The 23,413-nt window shown below is 39.0% G+C and overlaps 1 protein-coding gene across 4 annotated transcripts in view; it reads right to left on the bottom strand.

The window, feature by feature from the left end:
- The window catches only part of MYOM1 (myomesin 1), a 142,026-nt gene that overhangs the window by 7,388 nt on the left and 111,225 nt on the right, over positions 1–23,413 (bottom strand). For all 4 annotated transcript variants that reach the window (XM_028524763.2, XM_036009254.1, XM_036009255.1 and 1 more), the window contains 14 exons: positions 19,887–20,043; positions 18,208–18,314; positions 18,041–18,085; positions 15,221–15,357; positions 12,986–13,130; positions 12,174–12,233; positions 11,813–11,880; positions 10,350–10,463; positions 9,565–9,652; positions 8,525–8,563; positions 8,329–8,434; positions 3,272–3,435; positions 461–497; positions 185–207 (listed from right to left, as the gene is read on the bottom strand). In XM_028524763.2, the coding sequence (XP_028380564.2) occupies positions 185–207; positions 461–497; positions 3,272–3,435; positions 8,329–8,434; positions 8,525–8,563; positions 9,565–9,652; positions 10,350–10,463; positions 11,813–11,880; positions 12,174–12,233; positions 12,986–13,130; positions 15,221–15,357; positions 18,041–18,085; positions 18,208–18,314; positions 19,887–20,043 (1,290 nt within the window). The remainder of the gene's footprint in view (positions 1–184; positions 208–460; positions 498–3,271; positions 3,436–8,328; positions 8,435–8,524; positions 8,564–9,564; positions 9,653–10,349; positions 10,464–11,812; positions 11,881–12,173; positions 12,234–12,985; positions 13,131–15,220; positions 15,358–18,040; positions 18,086–18,207; positions 18,315–19,886; positions 20,044–23,413) is intronic.

Below are 23,413 nucleotides of genomic sequence, written 5' to 3' on the forward strand. Positions count from 1 at the left end.
GAGACCTTCTTTTCATAGACATTCTTACTTAAGAGACTAAATGAAAACATATGTAGAACACCTAAGATTTTTTTTAAAAAGAAAGAAAAACACTTTCACTCTCCTCCATCTGAAGTTATAATAGAAAAATAAAAGTTATATTTCGAAACTATGCCAGGAATAAACAGACAGGGGATTTACTTACTTTTCTCGGCAATGGCAGCTTGTCTGTGGTTGAGAGAAACGAACAAACATAGAAACAAAGAAGAATTTGGTTTTAACGTTATTTCAGAGCAGCTAACCTTGACTGCATTTCACTGCCTCAGGGAGAGCTGGCTGTTCAGAGCATGGGGGAGCACCGCTTTTGCTGCACTCGTGGCCAAGAAAGGCCCTCTCTGTCATTCAGATGGGGGAGCAGCACAGCCCATGTTCCAGGGAAATTAATGCATGCACATGGAATTTGCTAGGAAAAAAGACTTACTTTAATCTCTGGAATTCGGCAAAGGCTTCATCATATGCTTTAAGGGGAAAAAAAGAGAAATTAGAATTTTCTTACCCAGTGTAGATGACACATAGGGGCTGATTAAAATTCACACTGTGAGCCCAGTGTGACCGGTGCAGGTACAACTAAGCTGACTCTGGATAATGTCGCGCCTGTGCATTTACTCTACAACTTGATGGACTTAACAAGCAAATACTTTCTAGGTAGAAAATATGAAATATTGGATTTTAGAAGATCTCAGTTCCGAGAGACCTTCAACCCTTCAAACAAAAGGCAAAGAATTAGCTCTGCCGAAGATAAAATGGGAATAACAGTCTGTTTAAAATAAAAGTTGGTTGACTAATAAGCATCGTGCGCTTTAAAAAGGCTTTGTCTTATTGAATCATCCCACATATCATGGCCTCCTAGCCAGACAGTTAAATGTTTCTATGTAATGTAGTCTAGCCCGCATATTTGTATTAAAGAGCCTAAGGAGTTAAGAGCAGTCGCAGTGTGTGCCAGTGCTTGCCTGAAGCAATGTTTCTCTGCTGTGCAGAGATGAGATAAAGACAGTGAGACAGGGAAATGAGAGCTATAGAGTTCTAAAACAATTTTTTCCCTGAGTCTGCAGAGTAAACCACTCTGAAGACTTCAGGGGAAAAGGCAGCTTCATTTTGAAATCTCTCTCACCGTGCCTTTAAAGAACTTCGGTGGTTTGAGAATCAAAATGTCTTATACCTAGAAAATATTTCTATAATACTACTCAGATTCCCCTCATTTTACAGATGGAAAAAAATAAGCATAAGGTCAGGGTTAATGTCCCTGGAGGTAGAGTAGCATGGAAGAAAAGGGGCCACATGTGAAACCTGACAAGCTCAGGGGAGGCCTGCATGGCAGCCTTACAGACTCAGAGACCGAAACTAACCACAGAGGATGGTCTGAGATTAAAATTTGGTAACTAAAATCAGTTCATAGTGGGTAGTCATGTCCTGGGCCACTATTTTTCCCTAACAAAGGTTAACTTTTACCTTAACTGAGCCTGTCTGTTGTCTTTTTGCATCTACAATAACATACATTTGGAAGGTCAAATTTCCTTCCTTTGGACCCCCGCCCCCAACTTCCCTCAAAGTACAGGCACCGCACCAGAAGGGGACCACAGACCCCCTCATGGTTATTGTTATCATGTTAATTGTTAATCATGTAAAAGATGGGTCTATCATTTTATTTTTTATCCAATCCCAGAGGTTCCTCCTGCACTTTGCTTCCTTCCACCTCCCTGATCCATCACCAACGGATGTCATGTAACCCACTCATGCCTCCTCTTTTGATTGTAGTATATAAAATAAGGTGCAAAACTGCCATTCTTTGGAGCATTTTCTCAACTCTTTGAGGTTTTGCTTCTGGCAATTGTCTTCAGTTTGGCTCAAATAAAGTCACAAAAATTCTCTACAGGTTTCGATGTTTCTTACATTGACGCTAGTTGGCTAAACCACACTAAGAGTTCAGTGCTATTGTTTTTGCCCGTGCCATTAGGAGGAAGACACAGGTGCTGGCAAGCCAGTCTGCGTTTTGTGGCAGTGTTAAGGCTGGTTGAGACAATCCACAGTTTTTTGAGAGCAGGTTAGTTAAGTAAGCTCTGATGAGCCAAAGAGTAAAAGAAAATTTTTTTAAATTTTAAATTTATCTATCCACTTCTTATTTTCCTTTTTCTACTGTGTTTAACAGTATCGGACTGCAGATGAAATCCTCTCACCACAGGATGTGACTCAGGCACAGTGTGGCCCGGAGGGTACAGTCCCCGGGGGAAAGCCACTCCATTCCCTGCAGAGAACCTTCAGCAAGTGTTTCCTGTCCTCATGAGTGGGCGGGGTGAGGTTAAAGGGCTCAGCACAAAACAACGCAAGACAGGGTTGAAAGGCTGTTCTCTAAATTATGAATCTGCTCTCTGAGGATTAAAACACTGAGAGTTACTGCATATTTAGGTTGCATTTTAATATTTGAAGAAGTGGGAGGAAAAGTCAGTACCCAAGCTTCTCTGGTAACTTCATACAGATTATTTTATTTTTTAAGGAAATAATAAATAAAATGAAGAGTATAGTACCAGGAGAGAGACATGGCACAGTGCTTTTAATTTTTTATTTATGATTGTGTATGTTTTAACTTTTAAAATTCTAACTAATAGTTGTATGTCAACTTTCATCTATGTTCTTAGGTGTGAAGCCTTTTTCCATGTCTCTTGTGACTTTCTTTCTTCTTTCCTACTCTCTCCGGAACCACCGCCCTCCCCCCCCCCATTCTATAGCAGATGACCAAGAAATCTGAGGCCATAAGAATCTAACTTTTACAACTTTGTTCTGTTCTTCTCAATATTTGTCTTGGCTTATTCACTCTTACTCCCACTTCTGCCCTGGGTCGCCAACATTCCATCCTTCAGAACTCTGACACATCAATTATTATTTCCCTTCACTCACATCTTCAATCCTTCCAACTCAACTGATTACTTTGACTCCGTGAACATGCTTAAATATCAATCACCATAAAACTATGCTTTTTCTGTGTTTGTTCTTGCTCAAGTGATTATAAATCAAATGCCCCCTTTTAGTACACATCTAGAAAAGGTAGTGCTTACTTTTCAATAATTCTCCACCTATTCAAATTCTTGTTTCTATCACCATGGCTGACTTGAAACTGCTTTACTAAAATCTCTAATCATCTTTCAACAGGAAAACATAATGACCTTTTATCACTCTTCATTCTTTTTAAAAAGCCCACTCCTCTATAGTAAGTAAAATTTCTAGAATATTCATTTACCTTCTCCAGAAAGATCCACTGTCTTCTGGTGTCCTGTTTTGCCATCAAAGAGTTCCATTACATATTTCCCTTTGTCAGTTGGAGTGGGCTCATTGATTTGCAGCCAGATCTGCTGTCCAGTGACCCCACTCTTAACTCTGTCTGTGTACTTAATAGCAGTCCCACTGTTCAAATGAAAGGAAACATCATTATTGTTTGCTTTCACCTAGAGCTGACCTTTACTTTGTCTCTTAATGACAGTCTTACTATAAAGTTTTATAGGCTTTTAAATAATATGGGATTCAGATTTGCTTCTGGCGAAGATAGAGGCATAGATACATATACTTTGGCTTCTTACACAACCAAAAGAAGGACAATAGCAAGTTTAAAAACAAGCAATAACCAGAACTGCCAGAAAATCAAACTGTATGGAAGGCCGACAACCAAAGAGTTAAAGAAGAAACATTCATTCAGACCAGCAGGAGGGGTGGAGACGGGCAGCAAGGGTGGAGAGGATGTGTGGCAAGGCAGTGGCTGGAGGACCAGGGGGTGAGGTGGCAGCTGGCAAACCAAGTGGCCCCACACTGGCATGCAGTTTTGGATAAACTGGGAGGAACAGCTAGGGAGCAAGAGACCATGCAACCCAGGGCTCCAGCGTGGGGAAATAAAGCCACAAAACCTCTGGCTGTGAAAACCTGTGGGGATTGTGGTGGTGGGAGAAACTTTTAGCCTCACAGAAAAGTTTACTGGAGAAAGCCACAGGGTCCTAGAATGTACACGAGCCCACCCACCTGGGAATCAGCACCAGAAGGGCCCAATTTGCTTGTGGGTAGCAGGAGAAGTGACTGAAAGCCGGCTGAGAGCTGAACAAGTGCCACTGTTCCCTCTCAGACCCCTCCCACATATACAGCGCCACAACACAGAGACATGGATTCCCCCGTCCTGGCAAATACCTAAGGCTCTGCCCCTTACAATGTAACAGGTGGACCAAGACAAAAAATATGGCCCAAATGAAAGAACAGGTGAAAGTTCCAAAAATAGAACTAAGTGATGAAGAGACAGTCAACATATCAGATGCAGAGTTCAGAACACTGGTAATCAGGATGTTCACAGAAATGGTTGAGTGTGGTTGAGAACACTGTTAGTCACAAAATAGAGGAAAAAGTGAAGGCTATGCAAAGTGAAATAAAGAAAAATGTACAGGGAACCAAGAGCGAAGGGAAGGAAACTGGGGCTCAATCAACAATTTGGAGCAGAAGGAAGAAATAAACATCCAACCAGAACAGAAGAAAGAAACAAGAATTCAAACAAATGAGGAGAGGCTTAGGAACATCCATTTCCTATACTATTCTTAACCTTCCCCTGTCTATTTTGTACCTACTATTTATGCTTCTTATTCCCTGTACCTTTTCCCCCATTCTCCCTCCTCTACCTCCATACAGATAACCCTCCATATGATCTCTATTTCTGTGACTCTGTTCCTGTTCTAGTTATTTGCTTAGTTTGTTTTTGTTTTTGTATCCTTAGGTTCAGTTGTTGATAGTTGTGAGTTTGTTGTCATTTTACTGTTCATACTTTTGATTATCTTCTTTTTCTTAGATAAGTCCCTTTAACATTTCATACAATAAGGGCTTGGTGATGAAGAAGTGCTTTAACTTCACCTTATCTGGGAAGCACTTTTTCTGCCCTTCCATTCTAAAAGATAGCTTGCTGGATAAAGTAATCTTAGATGTAGGTCCTTGTCTTTCATGACTTTGAATACTTCTTTCTAGCCTCTTCTTGCCTGTAAAGTTTCTTTTGAGAAATCAGCTGAGAGTCTTATGGGAACTCCTATGTAGGTCACTGTCTCCTTTTCGCTTGCTGCTTTTAAGATTCTCTCCTCTTTAATATTGGGTAATGAGATTGTGATGTGCCTTGGTGTGTGCTTCCTTGGGTCCAACTTCTTTGGGACTCTCTGAGCTTCCTGGATTTCCTGGAAGTCTATTTCCTTTGCTTGATAGGGGAAGTTCTCCTTCATTGTTTGTTCAAATAACTTTTCCACTTGTTGCTCTTCCTCTTCTCCTTCTGATACCCCAGTGATTTGGATGTTGGAATATTTAAAGTTGTCCTGGATGTTCCTAAGCCTCTCCTCATTTGTTTGAATTCTTGTTTCTTTCTTCTGTTCTGGTTGGATGTTTATTTCTTCCTTCTGCTCCAAATTGTTGATTGAGCCCCAGTTTCCTTCCCTTCGCTCTTGGTTCCCTGTACATTTTTCTTTATTTCACTTTGCATAGCCTTCACTTTTTCCTCTATTTTGTGACTAACAGTGTTCTCAACCACACTCAACCATTTCTGTGAACATCCTGATTACCAGTGTTCTGAACTCTGCATCTGATATGTTGACTGTCTCTTCATCACTTAGTTCTATTTTTGGAACTTTCACCTGTTCTTTCATTTGGGCCATATTTTTTGTCTTGGTCCACCTGTTACATTGTAAGGGGCAGAGCCTTAGGTATTTGCCAGGACGGGGGAATCCATGTCTCTGTGTTGTGGCGCTGTATATGTGGGAGGGGTCTGAGAGGGAACAGTGGCACTTGTTCAGCTCTCAGCCGGCTTTCAGTCACTTCTCCTGCTACCCACAAGCAAATTGGGCCCTTCTGGTGCTGATTCCCAGGTGGGTGGGCTCGTGTACATTCTAGGACCCTGTGGCTTTCTCCAGTAAACTTTTCTGTGAGGCTAAAAGTTTCTCCCACCACCACAATCCCCACAGGTTTTCACAGCCAGAGGTTTTGTGGCTTTATTTCCCCACGCTGGAGCCCTGGGTTGCATGGTCTCTTGCTCCCTAGCTGTTCCTCCCAGTTTATCCAAAACTGCATGCCAGTGTGGGGCCACTTGGTTTGCCAGCTGCCACCTCACCCCCTGGTCCTCCAGCCACTGCCTTGCCACACATCCTCTCCACCCTTGCTGCCCGTCTCCACCCCTCCTGCTGGTCTGAATGAATGTTTCTTCTTTAACTCTTTGGTTGTCGGCCTTCCATACAGTTTGATTTTCTGGCAGTTCTGGTTATTGCTTGTTTTTAAACTTGCTGTTGTCTTGCTTTTGGTTGTATGAGGAAGAAAGGGTATGTATCTATGCCTCCATCTTGGCTGGCAGTCAAAGGACAGTTTCTCTGGCTTGCTAAAATAAATGTTTGAGTTCTTTAATCTCTGGCTAACATGCATAATAGTACCTTAAATTTGTAAAGCACTTTATGGTTTACAAAGTACCATTACTTTCATTATTACATTGGTCCATGAATGTTATGAGATAGAACAGGTATTATTAAGCGAGAACCAGAAAATTAAATGACTTGCTTAAAGGAAAGATAGGAGAGAAGTCAAGGCTAAAACCCATTTCAAGTTTTTTCCCAGTGATTCACATACCTACCTAAAGACAGTGAAGACAGACCTTGACTCCTGAATCTTTCATAGGCATGTGGATACACAAAGCACTCATTTAAATGACTAGGGCAAGTAAAGTAAAAAGTTTATGCTTTGCTAGCCTAATGGTTTGTTCAAAACTCAATGTCCTAACTTTTTGAACAAATTATCCTTTTAGAAATGACGTGTAAAGGTTTTTGATTGATGATTGAATGAATTTATCTCTCATATTCTACAGACTGACATATTAGGATATCTTAGATGTCACAGAGGAATTTCCTGGAATTCGATCTATTTTAGCTTAGAACTTCCTACAATATAGTCTAAAAGAAATTGAACAAAAGAATGAAATCTTAGGAATTCTATATTGGAATTTCACTTTTCATAATTTTTTAGAACTCAGGAAATTAAAAATAATAAAAAATAAAACACTGTTCTACATAACAGGTAAGTCATTTTAAAGAAAACACAAATGATTTCTTTGTGGGACTCAGCTCTGGTTAAATATTAACCTAGACTTTTAATGCTCATTGAACACAGGGTTGGTGCCATGACAGGCCTCTGGAGCCAGGCTGCCTGGGCTCGGCCCTCCCCGCCAGTCAGCTGTGTGATCTCAGGCAAGTCAGCTCCCCCAGCCTAAACTTTCTCTTCACTGAAGCAGGATGTACCCACACCAAAGAGCCGTGTGTGTTAAATGAATTCATACATGTAAATGGCTTGGAGCAGTGCCAGGCATATTGTAAAAACCCACTGAAAGGAGGATATAAATGAACAATGTTGTCTGCCTCCTCCTGGGATGCCACAGTGGGTCTCACAGGACTCTGGGATTGAGTGTCAGCTGCATCTTATGTGTGGACTAAAGTGGCTGTGCCCCACCAGATTTCTGCATCAGGCTGCTGCTTCCTTTAAGCTCAGGAAATTTCAAGGAAGCACAGAGGTTAAGGATACCATCCACAGCATAAATGGGAGAACTCGTTTGGCTTAGAAATCTATTCGGGCTCTTAAAATCCCAGTGCTGGACTTCAGTAGAATCTCTCTAGAACTACACAAAGGAAGCCTGAGATGAAAACAGATCTTCAGGCTCAATTCAATTCAAATACATTTTCCCAAAGTGATTGTGAATTTGCCAAAGCCTTCCAAGGGTGGACAAGAAACATGCTAATGACCAACTATGCTAATTGCTATAAACAACAAGAATAACAAACTTGGACACTTCTCTGGATTAGGCTTCTTTGGAGAATGGCCACTAATTCACATAATGGGAGATTTGGTGTCTCTTGGTGCATGCTGCTTCAGTTTTGTTCCAGATCATAGCATGGGTAAGCTGTGCACAGAAAGAGAGACTCAGAATCTGGCTTTGGATGCCTGCAAAACAGTGAGAGCCCAAACAGAACCATCCAAAGGTGTAGGTCACATTATAGAGATGTCTGTGAATTACGGTACTACCTAGATCACAAGACAGATGCTCTTAGGCATTGCTGGCCTCACCCTGTGTGTGTTGAAGGAAAGTGCTCATGCACACTAAGGGAATGAATGGCCTGGGTGCTTCTGTCCTACACTCATCAATGTCAGACCCGAGAAATAAGTACACTCCTTAACTGAGAGTACAGAGAGTTCCCACTTTTTTTTCTCACTCAAATGGAGAATTTCTACACACCAATTAAGTGCCCATTTACTTACTTGTGGGACCAGTTCACTTTCAGATCATCCACATAGTAAGTTACAAAAGAGTACAGCCGGATGCCTTCAGCCGTACTCTGGATTTTCAGGTCCGTGGCAGACAAAGCTGGAAGAAGGAAAAACCATATTTCATTCACCTGTAGGCCCATCCAGGAGAATAATGAAACACTGTCATGCTGAGAACATGTTAACTTACCTATTTTTTTACATATTTCAGTCATCAGTTCTTGAAAGGCTGTGGATGAAGATTTATAGAAAAAGCTTTAGCATAGAAATGCTCAGTTTAAGGTCAAATCTCAACTGTTTGTCAGCATTGTGCTCTGAGAAATAATGTCTGGTGAAGGGTATGGGGCACAAGGAGACTGTTGACTAGTTGATCATAAGTGTTCTTGGTGTGAATCACTCAATTTTTATCAAGTTGTAACAGATCCTTGCTCTTAGTTTGATATTTTCCCCTGTAATTCTCTGTAAGTTTCATTGTATTTGCATTGTAGACAAAGAGCCACAATGAGATTTCCAGGAAGTTTCTTGGCTTTAAGATTCTCTTCTTCTTAAGTCCCAGGAAGTCTTAGTTCACATTAGAGGAAGTTTTCTTATCTGTATCATCAATTCATAATGAATTAACCATCTATTAGCTTCATATTTTGCAGCCTAGTAAAGCTTTTTGCCAGCATACACAGTTAGTCCCATCTCGACTAAGAGGAAGGTAAAATCAAAGTCAGACTTCTGCTGTTAGCAATGCTGTTAAAGATCTTGTTCTGGGGGAAGTGTGTGGGTCATAAAGAAAAAGCCTTTGTTATGATGATATATTCGTCCTTAGTAGTCTCTGAAAAGTGGAAATTGCTTTTACAAATAACTAAAGGCTTAGAGATTCCTATATAAATCTTTCTTGTCACCTTTTAAGAGGAAATTAATTTGCAACATGTATCATAGTTTTTGATCCTGTAGCATTTTTTAGAGGGTTGAAACAAAAATGATTATTTATATGGAAAACAAACCCCTGCTGGACTGTGTACTATCAGTTCTCTGAGGATCAAAATTACACTTCTGATTTCTAAGGAGACTAAAAGTACAGTATTTTTTAAAAAAAATGTAACAACAGTTCACTTTGCTGCAATTTCCATTAAAACCTGTGGACAATCAGCGTGACTTGGATCGTCAACTCAGCCTCCCTCGTAACTCAGGTAACCTGTGTCCAGGACACACACGAGAGACCCCGGCAGCGGGCAGACTGACCTTCATCCACAAGCTTCAGTCTGCTCTTATCTTTTCCTCTGTCGTCTTTCAGGACAACTTCATAGACCCCAGCATCTTTCTTGGAAAACTAAGGGAGGGATAGATAAACCACATTGCAGCTTATTGTAGCCTCAGAGTTTGGTGTTTGCATTTTCAAAGCCCTGTTATTTATAGAACTGCCATAAAAACACACTCCAAACAAGCATCTAACCATTTGAGCAATGAACAGTTCACAGGTAAACCTACCCATTATACTTAAACTAGCAATCCTGATTTTTCACCCTTTAAGGCTATAGTTGATTTGAAACTTGAAGTCCTTATCCTTTACTCTGCCTCCACATTAAAAACTAATGATCACATGCATTGAAAGATGTGCTCTTTTAGACAAAAAAAAGGAGATAAAAATCTATACTGAAATGAATACTACTCTGATTGTACTTTTAGGGAACAAGTTATGAAGCTGAAGAGTTAACAAGGCAGGATCCACTTAACTCCCTGCCACTCACCCATCCATGAAAACAAGTCTCTCGGAGAGGCCAGAGTTGTGGTGTCCAGCCAATATTGGTTAAATATGTAACAAATCCATGCATATCACAAGGTGAGGGAAGCTTTTGTGTTCCTATAGCTTGGTTTTTAGTTAAAGTCAGGGCAGGGATCTTTGGAGCAGTTAGAAGTAAGGTATTACAAATGCCCAGGGCAAAAGAAGATAGAACCTAGTCTCTGTTTTTTGGGAGGAAGTAGGGTACAGAACTAATATATTACATTTCACATTTAGAGTCACCTACCTCTGTTATAAGCAGGGTACATATACCATCTTTAAAGTCATGCTTTTCATCCACCGATATCTCCCTTTCATCTTTGTACCACAAAATATGGGTCTCCTTCTTAATATTTGCCACCTAGAAGAATTATATTTATACTTAGAAGTATATTTGCTACCTAGAAGAACCATAATTATACTTCTTAAGATAAGGGAATGCTACTCTTGTGAGTAGTTGTTAATGTGGCATTGGACAGAAAAACAAGCACTAAACTTAAAGTCACAAGATGCTAATGAAATTAATTCAAAACAATTTTAAATGATAGAGTTTAGAATAAAGTGGATACAAATATATAAACCTAAACCAATAGCATCTCTTTTTCTAGTATTAAAAATTAACTTTAATATCATCTAGTAGACAAGAAAAGAAAGAATAGGATCATACATACTGACATACAAACAGACTTAAAATAAAAATCCAAAAACCATAGGAAGGCACATCCCATCAGATTAAAGTATAGTCTGTCATATGATAAAGCAAATGGCTTTATCAAAAGAATAGAAAGACTAAGTCATGAAATACATACCTAAATATTTTTAAAAAATAAATGAAGCTTTGAATATAAAGGTGAAGGGAATCATGTTTACATTTTTTAAAGAGATTATACATTTTTTTGGTCTTTTTTTTATAGTCGTATTTCCTCTTTGGGAAATTGTGTGTATATTTGTCCAGTTAATCAGTAGGGTCTTAGCAAGTGTTTTCTTTTTCGTTTTTGTTTCTTTTTTCTTGATTTGTATGGTCTTTATTTTTTTTTAATTGATGCATCACTTTTACTTTTGTTCAATTATAGTTTACATTCAATAGTACTTTGTATTAGTTTCAAGTGTACAGCATAGTGGTTAGATAATCATATACTTTACAAAGCATTCCCTTAAAATTTTCAGTACCCATTGGCACCATACATAATTATTAAAATATTATTGACTATATTTCTTAGGCTGAACTTTACATTCCCAGGACTATTGTGTAACTATGTCTGTACTTCTCAGTCCCTTTGTCTTTTTTACCCAGTCTCTAAACCCCTCTCCCTTTGGCAAAACCATCAGTCTATTCTCTGTATTTATGAGTTTGTCTTTGTTTTGTTTGTTCATTTATATTGTTCTTTAGGATCACATATAAGTGAAATCAGATGGTATTTGCCTTTTTCTGACCGACTTATTTCACTTAGCATAATATCCTCTAGGTTCATTTGGTAAGATTTCCTTCTTTTTATGGCTGAGTAGTATTCCATTGTGTAAATGTACCACTGGTTTTCTATCCACTCATCTACTGATGGACACTTGGGCTCCTTCCATAGCTTGGCTATTGTGAATAATACTGCAGTGAACATAGGGGTGCATATATTCTTTTGAATTAGTTAATCTTCTCACATTCTATTTTATCTTATTTCACTTGTATGAACTGTTAAAAATTCGTCTACTTCTTACTTTGCATTTCAATAGTACATTACATTCACCAGTCACTTCCCAGCTCAAATACTCAGCAAAATGTGGGCCTGTAAAATATTAATAATATCAGCAATCACTTTATTAGTCATGAAAGCAGAGTCAAAACTCATTCTTAAATTCCAACGTGATTTGTACTTGAAGTGAAATTTTTAAAATTCAAGATTTAGTTTTTAAACATTTAAATAGATGTCTATTTAATAATACATATTTTCAGTTATGTTTTATTTATGGAGTTATTAACATAAGTAATAATATTCATTTTAATTTGTTATACAAACAATCTTGGAATATTTTGTTCAATAAACTGAAGCTTTTTTGTTTATTCACTGATTGTTTTTACCTTGTTTCCTGATCCATTCTTGCCGCTGGAATTCAGCTTCTTTCTGGAGCTTTTTATAAACTAAAAATTGAAAAACAAGAAAGTAAGAAATTGACTGGAGTGGTATAAATGTACATGACAGTCACTGTGTTAAGTGATTTGTACTCATTGTTATAACACTCATTCATCATGACCACTTTATTTGTTTTTAGTCTTGATAGCTGAAAAAATAGACTTTGGAAGGTTAAATAATTTTTTCAAGGTCATGAAGCTAGAAGACAGTGAAATAGTACTGGATATTATAAATGCAGAGATCTGACCAGCCTTTCCATTGCTTTGTTAAATGCCATATTTGAAATCTTGGTTATTTCCACAGTGGCTTATGGCAGCTGACATACAGTCTAGTTGTGATGTACGATTAATTAATTTGGCATGCTCTATTTTTTTTGCATATGTTCTTCTTAATTTAAGTAATTTAAAGTAAGTACACATTATAAGATAGTATCGGTTTGCTTCTGAGATACATATACAGTCTTGGTTGTATTGCAGTCTCCTTCACTGGAGAATTTTAGTAATAAATGTTTGTTTAATGTGAGATAATTTATATGCATTCCTGCCTGTAGACCAAGGATAAATTTGGTATCATTTTAAATTAACTTTCACTACTATGTAATGAAATACTATGGAAAGTATTAACTGAGAATTGTATTTCAAACATGGAAATCCAAACAGAACACTTCTCTCTGCCTTTCACAGGACCGCACTGTGCCATGGGATGCTTGCATTAACGGGAGCAGCAAAGGCTTCCAGCTAATGTTCCACGGAATTCTTACCATCTCCAATGAGAACCAGAGTAGAATGGCCAGTTGCTCTTCCATCTTGAAGCTGGAAAGTGTATGTTCCCTCATCTTCGTCTAATAGCTTTTCCATGAACATTTCAATTATACCAGTATTTCGGTCAATATGCATCTTATATTTCTTCAACATGAAAAGGGAAAAAGAGAAATCAATGAGGTAGATGGGGTGGTAATAAGCCTGATAAAATAAATACAGACTCTAAAGAATCATAATTTTAATAAAACTTATTGTTAACATTTTTTAGATGAGCAAGTATTCAAAATCTAGTAGCCAGAAAAAGGAAAATGTTTTGGAATATATGGCCTTGACCAGAAATGATTACTAAAACGACTAAAATTTAATTTTAAATATAAATTAAGTTTTGTTATTCCAAGTCACAAAATATTATCAAAAGTAGATTTTAGGTTCCCACTTACATTCCAGATTACATTAGTTTTAATTAACAGAATAATGCAAAACTATAAGGCAGCATGAGGAAAGTATTTGTCCCATTATTGCTATATCTCTAGCATCTAGCAGGTAATTAATAAATATCTACTGAATTAATATTTGAAAAAAATGCTTCCAAAGCACTTAAAACCCATTTGCTCCTAATGAGCTGAAATTGCCCCGTTAGACTTATATTTATTGTATTATGTTGCTTGGGCATTGTTTTTTTTCAGTGTAAAGATAAATCTCAGTCCTTGGACTTACCAGCACAAGTTCCATAATGAATTTGAATTAATGAAGTTTTCCTATAAAGTGTCACAGAGTGAAAACTGAGATCTGGGATTCACTCTGTGGTGCCATCCAGGTTCTGGAACTTCCTCAGAAAGAAGCCAGTGTCCAACTGAGACCACATTTTTGCTTAGCTTTCTCCTACCTTCCTTGTTTCCCATATTCCCTATTCCTGAGAGTACTTCCCCATAAATCACTTAAAGGAGAGACTCTATATCAAAATCTCCTTTTAGAAAACCCAACCTTAGACTGTATTTTCCACCCAATAAAATGCTATGATTAGAACCAACTGCAATGACAATTAACTGTGTGTGTGTGCACAGAAACATGCAAGTGTGTGTACACATGAATGGGAGTGATGCTACACACACATGTGTATGAGTTCCCTCAGTGGTGGTGGCAGCCCAGTGATGCCAACAAAGTTTTTCCTTCATCTCCACTGGCCAGGTGGTGATCACAGCAGTCTATGAGAGCATGTTGAAAACAGGGAGGAGAGGGGCCACAGTGGACCCATTTGTGACTTGTTCCAGATCCACACACAATTGCTACATGGGTTGAAAAGAAATGTACTGCGTAGCCTACTTGTTATGTTACTCATTCTTCCCCTCACTAACGAATCCTCGATGTCCCCCAAAACATATCTTGATCAAAGGAGAACAGGTTGTTAATAATGGCCACAAACCACACCTCTCCCGCATCTTTTAAGTCTCCCATTTACACCTGTGATAACACAGGTGGGAGCCAGGACCCCTAAACTCAAGTTTTAGTCCCACCAGGCGCTGGATTGATCCTGGCTCTACTGATGTCTGGGAACGGCAAATTGAGCCTAGATGTTGTAACTCTTTCTATGGAAACTGTTTATGTTAAAAGCAAAGAAGATATATACAAAGATATACACAATCATCTATGTAAAGAAGACACAAAAAGACATGCATCCACGCAAGAGTAGAAAGAGACCAAAAAGTATATATTAATATATACCTCAAAAAGTTGTGAAAATCTGTGATTTGTCTGAGTCTTTAATGTTTTTAAATACGGATGTATTGCATTTTTAAACAGAAAAGAAATAAGGCTACTTTTACTGCATTTTTTTTTTCTGAGCAATTGGAACAATAGAGGCCATTTCCTCCATATGAAGAATCACGTCCCTGCTGGGGTTCTGATGTACATGAGTTCAGGTCAAAATCTGGGCTCCTCTGCCTTCTCAAGAGCAGCTATTTTCATAGGTGATTATAGTTCTTTATTTACCTGGGACAGTTTTGGTTTATGACTCTTGTCCTGGAAAAATTAGTGGTATACTCTTCCATTCTCAAAAGTGCCCCAGTTTGAACAGTATGACAATAAATTTGCTTTCCTCTACATTTTTTGCATGTGAAATTTAAACTCCCCACCCTGCACCCAGGGACTTTCATAATGATTTACCTGAAGTCTAACAGGCTTCCCCAGCACATTCTATAATACTGTGTTTAGAAATATAAATGTGTAAAACCTACCGGCCCTTCAAAAACTTCCTTATCATTAAATATGAAGTTGACTTTGGCATTGCTGGACAGCTTCTCAGCCTGCATCCAAAACCGGACCTGGCCTTTCTCCAAAATTTCAACAGCCAGCTCTGATTTAGCTGGGACAGCTATGAAAAATAAAAATAAAAATTATATTGGTAACCAGCTATATTGATACAGATTCTTCCAACGGTGAAAAAACACTCAGTGGAAATTTCAGTGGAGCACCTTGCCTCTTGGAATGCGTGGAGGCAGTGTGAGAGTGTTATAGGGCAAGCGCCACATTGAGGGATGGAAGATTGGGTTCTAAGTCTGTCACTCCGGGCAAGTTGCTGGCCTTCCCTGAGTCACAGATGTCTCAACTGTAAAAATGAGGAGGATGAACTTAAATCCTGGGGTTCTTCAGCTAACCTTTGTGACTCTACTGTGGCGTTGGTTAGGTTTATTTAGGAACTATACCAAAGTGTGATGGAAAGAGCCTTGGGCTGGCCTCAGGAGAGCTGGGGCCTAGTCCAACATCAGCTACTAACAAACTGTGTGATATTAGGCAGGTCCCTTTGTATATCTGGGCCGCATTTGATTCATTTATAAATGAATGAGATTGAAGCGAACATCCTAATTAACCAAGATATTTTCCAGTTTCATCATTCTATGATCTTGGTTACTTCAAAATATTTGGAAAAGAACTATATTTGATTTATTTCAACAATTTAATTCCCTTTGGAGGTTCTTTAAAATGTTCTTTAAAAATGGATCTTAAGAAAATAAATTTGGTTCTGGCTGGGTAGCTCAGTTGGTTAGAGAGTTGTCTCAATATGCCAAGGTTGTGGGTTTGATCCTGGTCAGGGCATGTACAAGAAGCAACCAATGAATGCATCAATAAGTGGAACAACAAATTGATGTTTTTCTCTCTCTCTTCTCACCTTCCTCTCTCTATAAAATCAATAAAAATTTTCAAAAAATAATTAATTTTGATTATATATATAAAATGAACTAGCTTGTCATTTAAGCCCTATCTATCCCCATGGTGTACCAATTCATTGAGGTTCTCAGACCAAGCAAAATTTTTCAGAGGCAAATAAGCAAGTCACTATCAAGAAGCTATATTAAAATATCACATGGATTGCTTCACAAAGAAAGTGAAGGGACCATGTAGTGTGATTTACACCTGTATCACTTAAGCCATTTGAGTCTGAGTGAAATTTAAAAGTTGTCTGACACCTCTCAAAACCTGTTTCTAAGTTTCTTGTAATGTGAAAATGTTCTCTACGAAGCTTCCTTCAACCAATTGTTCTGTATCAGAAGTGGCTCCGGATGCACTTTGTGGAAAAGCATGGTTGTTCCTCAGAGTTTAGTTCTCCTTCTACTTCCTTTAGGGGGAATCATCACTTTCCTTGCTGTGTTAAACCTATCTCAAAATTTTACGTAGTGTTGCTACATTTTAAATTATATGCTCCCTAAACTTGTACCAAAGGTACCTTGATGTTTCTTTGTATTTATCCTAAAATTACCCTCGTTAAGCACTTAGGGATGCCTTTCATTTGCACTATTCCATATTCACAGTAAAACTCGGTTATACAGTTGCTCCAATACAGAGCTAAAAGGAGACTCAGACCAAATCTCTATCTTCCATATAATTTTTAAAAATGTTTAACTGTTAAGTGATTCATGGTATCACTTTTCCAGTTTTATGGTGAACAAGCATACAGGGGAGAAATGGTTCTATCCTGGAATTCAGGAAGTCTGCATCCTACATTTACACTCCCCTGTGCTGCTTTGCTGAACAAAGTTGTCTTTGAGAGCATTACAGCTGATGCCAATAGTCATCAACACTAAGTGTCACAATCAATCATTCCTTGGGAAGCAAAGAGAGGTCAGGGAATCGGTTCTAGAGCAGTGTTTGGTTTTAATTGCAGTCTCATTTGAGAATTTCAGGAAAGCTACAGACTCCCTAGAAAATGCACATATACAAACATACTAAGTTTTGCCTATAGTCTGGGGTCAGGGTATAGTTTCCTGTGTTCCTGAAACTCCTGTATTAGTGAAGGAGTTACAGTTTAGGGATTAATGAGTGAAAAAATGTCCTGATTTAAAAGAATGAGGATATGCTATACCTTTCTATTTGTTTTCTCAAACTCTAGAGTGTAACTTTCTGGATAAGTCACTACTTTGGTTAAAAGGTGCCAATGACAAGAGATCTTATCTGGCCAGTGGAACTTTCCGAGTTGCCATTTCAGACTTCTTTCTCTTCTAGTAGGTATCAACTGTGAAATTTAATATTTTATGTGGAAAATGTTTTATTAAGGGTTTGCAGATAGTTTGGAAAAATTTTTTTTTCTGACCAAGGCATCGTTACCTTATTTTTTAGGAGTTTGAAATGGTAAGTAATGTCTTTATTTAGAAGTATGATTCTTCTATTTAGTGCAAATATTGAATTGCTTAGGAAGAGGTTATTTTCCTGAAGAACATAGAAATTAATGCAACCAGAAAATATGCTTCCAGAAAATAAATATTATGTGTATGATTCCAAAATATGTAGGCAAAAAGAGAACTTGAGTACAGAGCTGTTATGCCTATGTAACCTGCCACTTCTCTATGAAATAGAACATGAAATATAGTTCCTGTGTTAGTCTTCTTTGTATCTCTTGAAAACAATGACAAAGATAAAAGCAGCACTTTTAGAAAGTGCATCTGTAGCTACCGATGTATGTTCCCTCATATGTCCTCAAGAGCATCCAATGTCATCTGCCCTGTTCCAGAAGTTGTCACCTAGTAGAATGGCTGCATTCTTAAAGTATTGTGGACACTTACTTGGGAACTTGTGTTCTTGGCTAAGAGCAAGTAAACGTTTCACCTCTGTAAGGAGAAAAAGAGAACAATCAAATCTTAAATTACTAAAACAACAGTCACTTGATCCTAGAGCTTAATTGAGAACACTAAGCAGAATTGGACTAGTCAATGAATTCATTGAAACTTACCTTCCTCATCTATCAAGTAGCTTGATGCTATTCCATCAGTGTCTGTTACATCACAGGAGTAAATGCCCAAATCTTCCATCCCCAGGTCTTTGAAGGTTAGCTTTGTCCTTAAGAACATAATATTTTTGTAAGAAATGAGGCCATGTGGCACCTGGGGACCTGTGTCCTGCATTGCCTTTAGGCACATGCACATGCTGCTCCCTTCATTTGCAGCACTTGCTCCTATGCCCCTTATCGACCTTAAGCCTACTCCTTCTTGCTGTTTCAGGAAAGTCTTTCTTGACATCCTTCTAAGGGGTCATGGTGATGGGAGCAGGGAACTGGTACAAATATCCCATCCCCAAGCTATGTTGCATACCAATACACATGCCAAATAAAGGTAGTTTAACTAACCAGCCCTTGCTAGGGAGCATGACCATTTTTCCTCCACAGGACAGAGCCTGCTCTCTCGGTAACTCTAGTGCCTCTCTTAGGTTATCCCCTGCACTTCCCTTTTTTGAGGTTATCACACTGCATTGGTATTGCCTATTTCATTATCTCTATGCCTCTACTGTGTGCCTTTAGGGAGAAGATCTGTTTTGCTTAGTGTTGTGTCCTCCAGCATCCATCAGTGCCTTCTTGGTAACATAGTATGTGCTTAATAAATATTTGTGGAATGCATAAACAAATCGGTCCATGGTCTAGTTCACTATGTTTCCTAACTTTGGTGAGTCATATTGCTAGTCAGTGTCTAAGATCAGCCAAACATTTAAATGTTACTCAAGTGCACAAAGCGAAAGAAAAATTTACAGTTTGATTGTCTCTTCTTTGGCTATGTATGTTTTACTTCAAGCTATTACTAGCATAACAACAGTATAATGTCCTTTAATTCTATTCTGTATTTCTTTGACATTTCCTAACAAAATTACTATTTATTTTCTTTATTTTTGACATATACTGGGCTGCTCTGTAATAGAAATAATACTTAGGAGTATTTTGCTTTATTAAATACAATCCAGGATGATTGATACTGTAAAGATATAAACCTTGATAAATAAGGCAAAGTAAAAAAAAAGCAAACCCAGAATCTTGGGGTTAAAAGTATTAGATGATAAAATTAACCCCCTTCACTCTCTCCCATTCTACAGAAAAAGTAATCCAAGGTCTGTGGAAGTTAAAAACTGCCCCAGGTCACACAGCCAGCTCCTGGTAGAGCTGGAACTAGGGCTCATCTATCCTGTGCTTCCTGTACAGGGCTCTTTTCAGTGATTCTTAGGGCCCTCATTACTGGTGGTGAAAAAAGCAGAGCGGATTTTACCTAATCCATTGAATTTACCATAACTCAAATAATTAAACAGCAAGTTCTTCTTTGTTCCCTCCCCTGAAATATACTCACCATTACTTTAAGATTTCAAAATTTTGTAGAATAATAAGAATCATTTTCAAAATTTACTTTTATGTCAATCAAAGCTCTTCTAATAACATAAATGAGAGCACTTTAAATGGAAAAATGTGAAAAGAACTTTATAAGAATTGTTATTTTTTAAGGTTCATACTGGTTATTACTCTTTACATTACCAGTTAAAAAATATTTGTGATTCATCCCCTTATACCAAGTATTTGAAGTGAAAAGCAAAGAGCTTACTTCATCCTCCTATCATGAAAAGGAAACCCATGATTATGACTGAAACAGTCCATACTTGTTGCCTTTGCTTTCAACTTCTAAATGTGGAGAATCCTCAGTGGATACATAATCCTTGGACCAGATGAACTCAGAATTTGCAGTCATCTGATCACATTCGAAATTCAAGGAAATGACTCCATCATCATCCACACTTACAACAACCTCTTTGGTTCCTAGAAGAAGAAGGAAAAAGAGGCATTGATATTTTCTGGTAAAAACCAAGCAAGTAAGCATTCATTGAGATCCTGTACTTTAGCCTTAAAGCAGGGCTCTGAGCTTATACAGGAGAAAAGCCCCAGCTGCTTGCTGTGACTGACAATCTGCTTTACAATTCAAATTTTATACTGTAGCAGGGGATTTTTTAAAAATATATTTTATTGATGATGTTATTATAGTTGTCCCATTTTTTCTCCCCTTTATTCCTCTCTGCCCTGCACCCCTTTCCCACCAGCATTTCCCCACCTTAGTTCATGTCCATGGGTCATACATATAACTTTTTTGACTTCTCCATTTCCTATACTATTGTTAACCTCCCCCTATCTATTTTGTACCTAGCAATTATGCTTCTTATTTACTGTACCTTTCCCCCATTCTCTCTGCCCTGCCACTGATAACCCTCCATGTGATCTCCATTTCTGTGACTCTGTTCCTGTTTTAGTCGTTTGCTTCATTTGTTTCTGTTTTTGTTTTTGTATTTTTAGGTTCAGTTGTTGATAGCTGTGAGTTCATTGTCATTTTACTGTTCATATCTTTGATATTCTTCTTTTTCTTACCTGTAAGAGAAGTCCCTCTTATATTTTATATAATAAGGGCTCGGTGATGAAGAAGTGCTTTAACTTCACCTTATTTGGGAAGCACTTTCTCTGCCCTGACATTCTAAAAGATAGCTTTCCTGGATAGAGTAATCTTGGATGTAGGTCCTTGCCTTTCATGACTTGGAATACTTCTTTCCAGCCTCTTCTTCCTGTAAGGTTTCTTTTGAGAAATCAGCTGATAACCTTATGGACACTCCTTTGTAGGTAACTATCTCCTTTTCTCTTGCTGCTTTTAAGATTTTCTCCTTCTCTTTAATCTTGGGTAATGTAATTATGATATGCCTTGGTATGTACTTCCTTGGGTCCAACTTCTTTAGGATTGTACTTCCTAGAAGTCTATTTCCTTTGCCAGATTGGGAAAGTTCTCCTTCACTATGTTTTTCAAATAAGTTTTCAATTTCTTGCTCTTCCTCTTCTCCTGTGGCACCCCTATGATTTGGATGTTGGAAAATTTAAAGTTGTTCTGGATGTTGCTAAGCCTCTCCTCATTTTTTTGAATTCTTATTTCTTTTTTTTTTATTTTTAGAGAGGGAAGGGAGGGAGAGAGAGAGAGAGAGAGAGAGAAACATCAATGTGCAGTTGCTAGGGGTCATGGCCTGCAACCCAGGCAAGAATTCTCCCTGGATGGGAGAATTCTTATTTCTTCATTCTGTTCTGGTTGAATGTACATTTCTTCCTTCAGCTCCAAACCGTTGATTGAGTCCTAGTTTCCTTCCTGTTACTGTTGGTTCCCTGTATATTTTTCTTTATTTAACTTTGCATAGCCTTCACTTTTTCTTCTATTTTGTGATCAAAGGTATTCTCAACCACACTCAACCATTTCTGTGAGCATCCTGATTACCAGTGTTCTGAACTCTGCATATGGTAGGTTGACTATGTCTTCCTCACTTAGTTCTATTTTTGGAGCTTTGATCTGTTCTTTCATTTGGGCCATATTTTTTTTTTGTCTTGGCCAGCCTGTTATGTTGTGAGGGGCGAAGCCTTAGGTGTTTGCCAGAGCAGACAACCTATTTCACTGCGTTGTGGCACAGTATGTGGGAGAGAGATCTGAGAGGGATTAATGTTGCTTGCTCAGCTGTCAACTTTCAGTCACTTACCCTGCTACCCACAAGCAAATTGGGCCCTTCTGGTGCTGATTCCCAAATAAATGGGTTTGTGTATGATTTAAGACCCTGTGGGTCTCTGCAATGAACTCTCCTGTTGAGGCTGGGAGTTTCTCCTACTGCTGCATCCCCCACAGAATTATGTAGTCAGAGGTTTTGAGGCTTTATTTTCCCATGCTGGGATCATAGGTTGCTTAGTCTGTCTCACTCCATAGTTGTTCCTCTTGATTTATCCTCACACAAATGTGGGACCTCCCAGTCTGCCAACCGCCATCTTGCCACGAGTCCTTTCAGCTCCAGCTGCCCATCTCCACCCCTCCTACCAATCTGGATGAATGTGTCTTCTTTAACTCCTTGGTTGTCAGACTTCCATATAGTTCAATTTTCTGGCAGTTCTGGTTATTATTTGGTTTAAAACTTGTTGTTGTCCTTCTTTTGGTTGTGTGAGGAGGCAAAGGGTATCTACCTATGCCTTCATCTTGCTGGAAGTCTACCTTCTCCGTAGCAGGAGATTAAATAAACATGTCATGTTACTTAGGCAGAGTCAACATCATGGAAAGCATTGTTTGGGCAGGGATAAACAAAAATTGGTTGGTATGACTGACAGCTCAATTATGGGACTGGGTTGATCTTATAAATAAGGAGGAAAGGGCAGCATTGGGAAGGAAAATTGATTGGTCTTTATCAGAAACTAATTGATGACTTTGCTTTAAAAACACCCAAATGCAACTCATCATCAGTAAAGGATAGATAAAAAAGATAAGAAAACCAAAAGGGGAGGCTAAGATGGTGTTGGAGTCAGAAGTAGCAGATTCAGCTTCCCTCTGCTCAGGGGAGAAAGTCCTGACCAACCTATGGAGTAGGGAAGCAAACAACCAACATACTTCAGAATATGTGAAAATAGGGGACCAAGGATTGTGGCGGAACGGAAAAACCGGACCCTAAGAAGAGTGCTGCAACATGGTAGGGTCCTGGGGACCAGAGGGTGGTCCAGGGGCTGCAACCCCAGGCCCAGGGCCCGCTGCTGGGTTTGCCACAGAGTCCTTGGGAGAGAGCCAGGACAACTGCTCCCTCCCCAGCCAAACAGGGTCTGAGTGGCACTGGGAGGAATCTGGGTGCTAGCAAACACACAAGGGCTGTGAGCACCTTTGGAGGCTGTGGACACCGAGAGGCTGGGTTGCGCAGCAGGCCCTAACCCCCACAGTCACCGGTCTGGCTGGAGAGTTGGGCTGTGGGAGAAGCCAGGCCACTGTGGGGAGTGGCGGGCTTCAACAGGAGGAATTTCTCAAGAGGAAGGAGTGAATAGAGAGATACTGTTTGGGGAATTCTCCTAAAGTAATCAGTTGCTCCAGCCTCCCTGCCACCCAGCCATGGGTGCACGGGCGCACGTGCAGGGAGAGCATCCCCGCACCCCAGTCCACAGCAGTAACCCTGAGGAAAGACCTGATTCCCACACCAAGAGCACAAGGCTGAGGAGCCACTTTAGCTTCCCAGACAGTGAGGGAGCCAGTGCGAGCTTCACTGACCCAGGAAGAAAAGCCATACCAATCACCCCTCAGCCTGCTGCAGCCAGCAAGAGCAGAAAAACCGGTTTGGCCACTTTAAAACCAAGAAACTTTTTAATT

The sequence above is a fragment of the Phyllostomus discolor genome, chromosome 9 (genome assembly GCF_004126475.2).
Source record: "Phyllostomus discolor isolate MPI-MPIP mPhyDis1 chromosome 9, mPhyDis1.pri.v3, whole genome shotgun sequence".
Lineage (NCBI taxonomy): Eukaryota > Metazoa > Chordata > Mammalia > Chiroptera > Phyllostomidae > Phyllostomus > Phyllostomus discolor.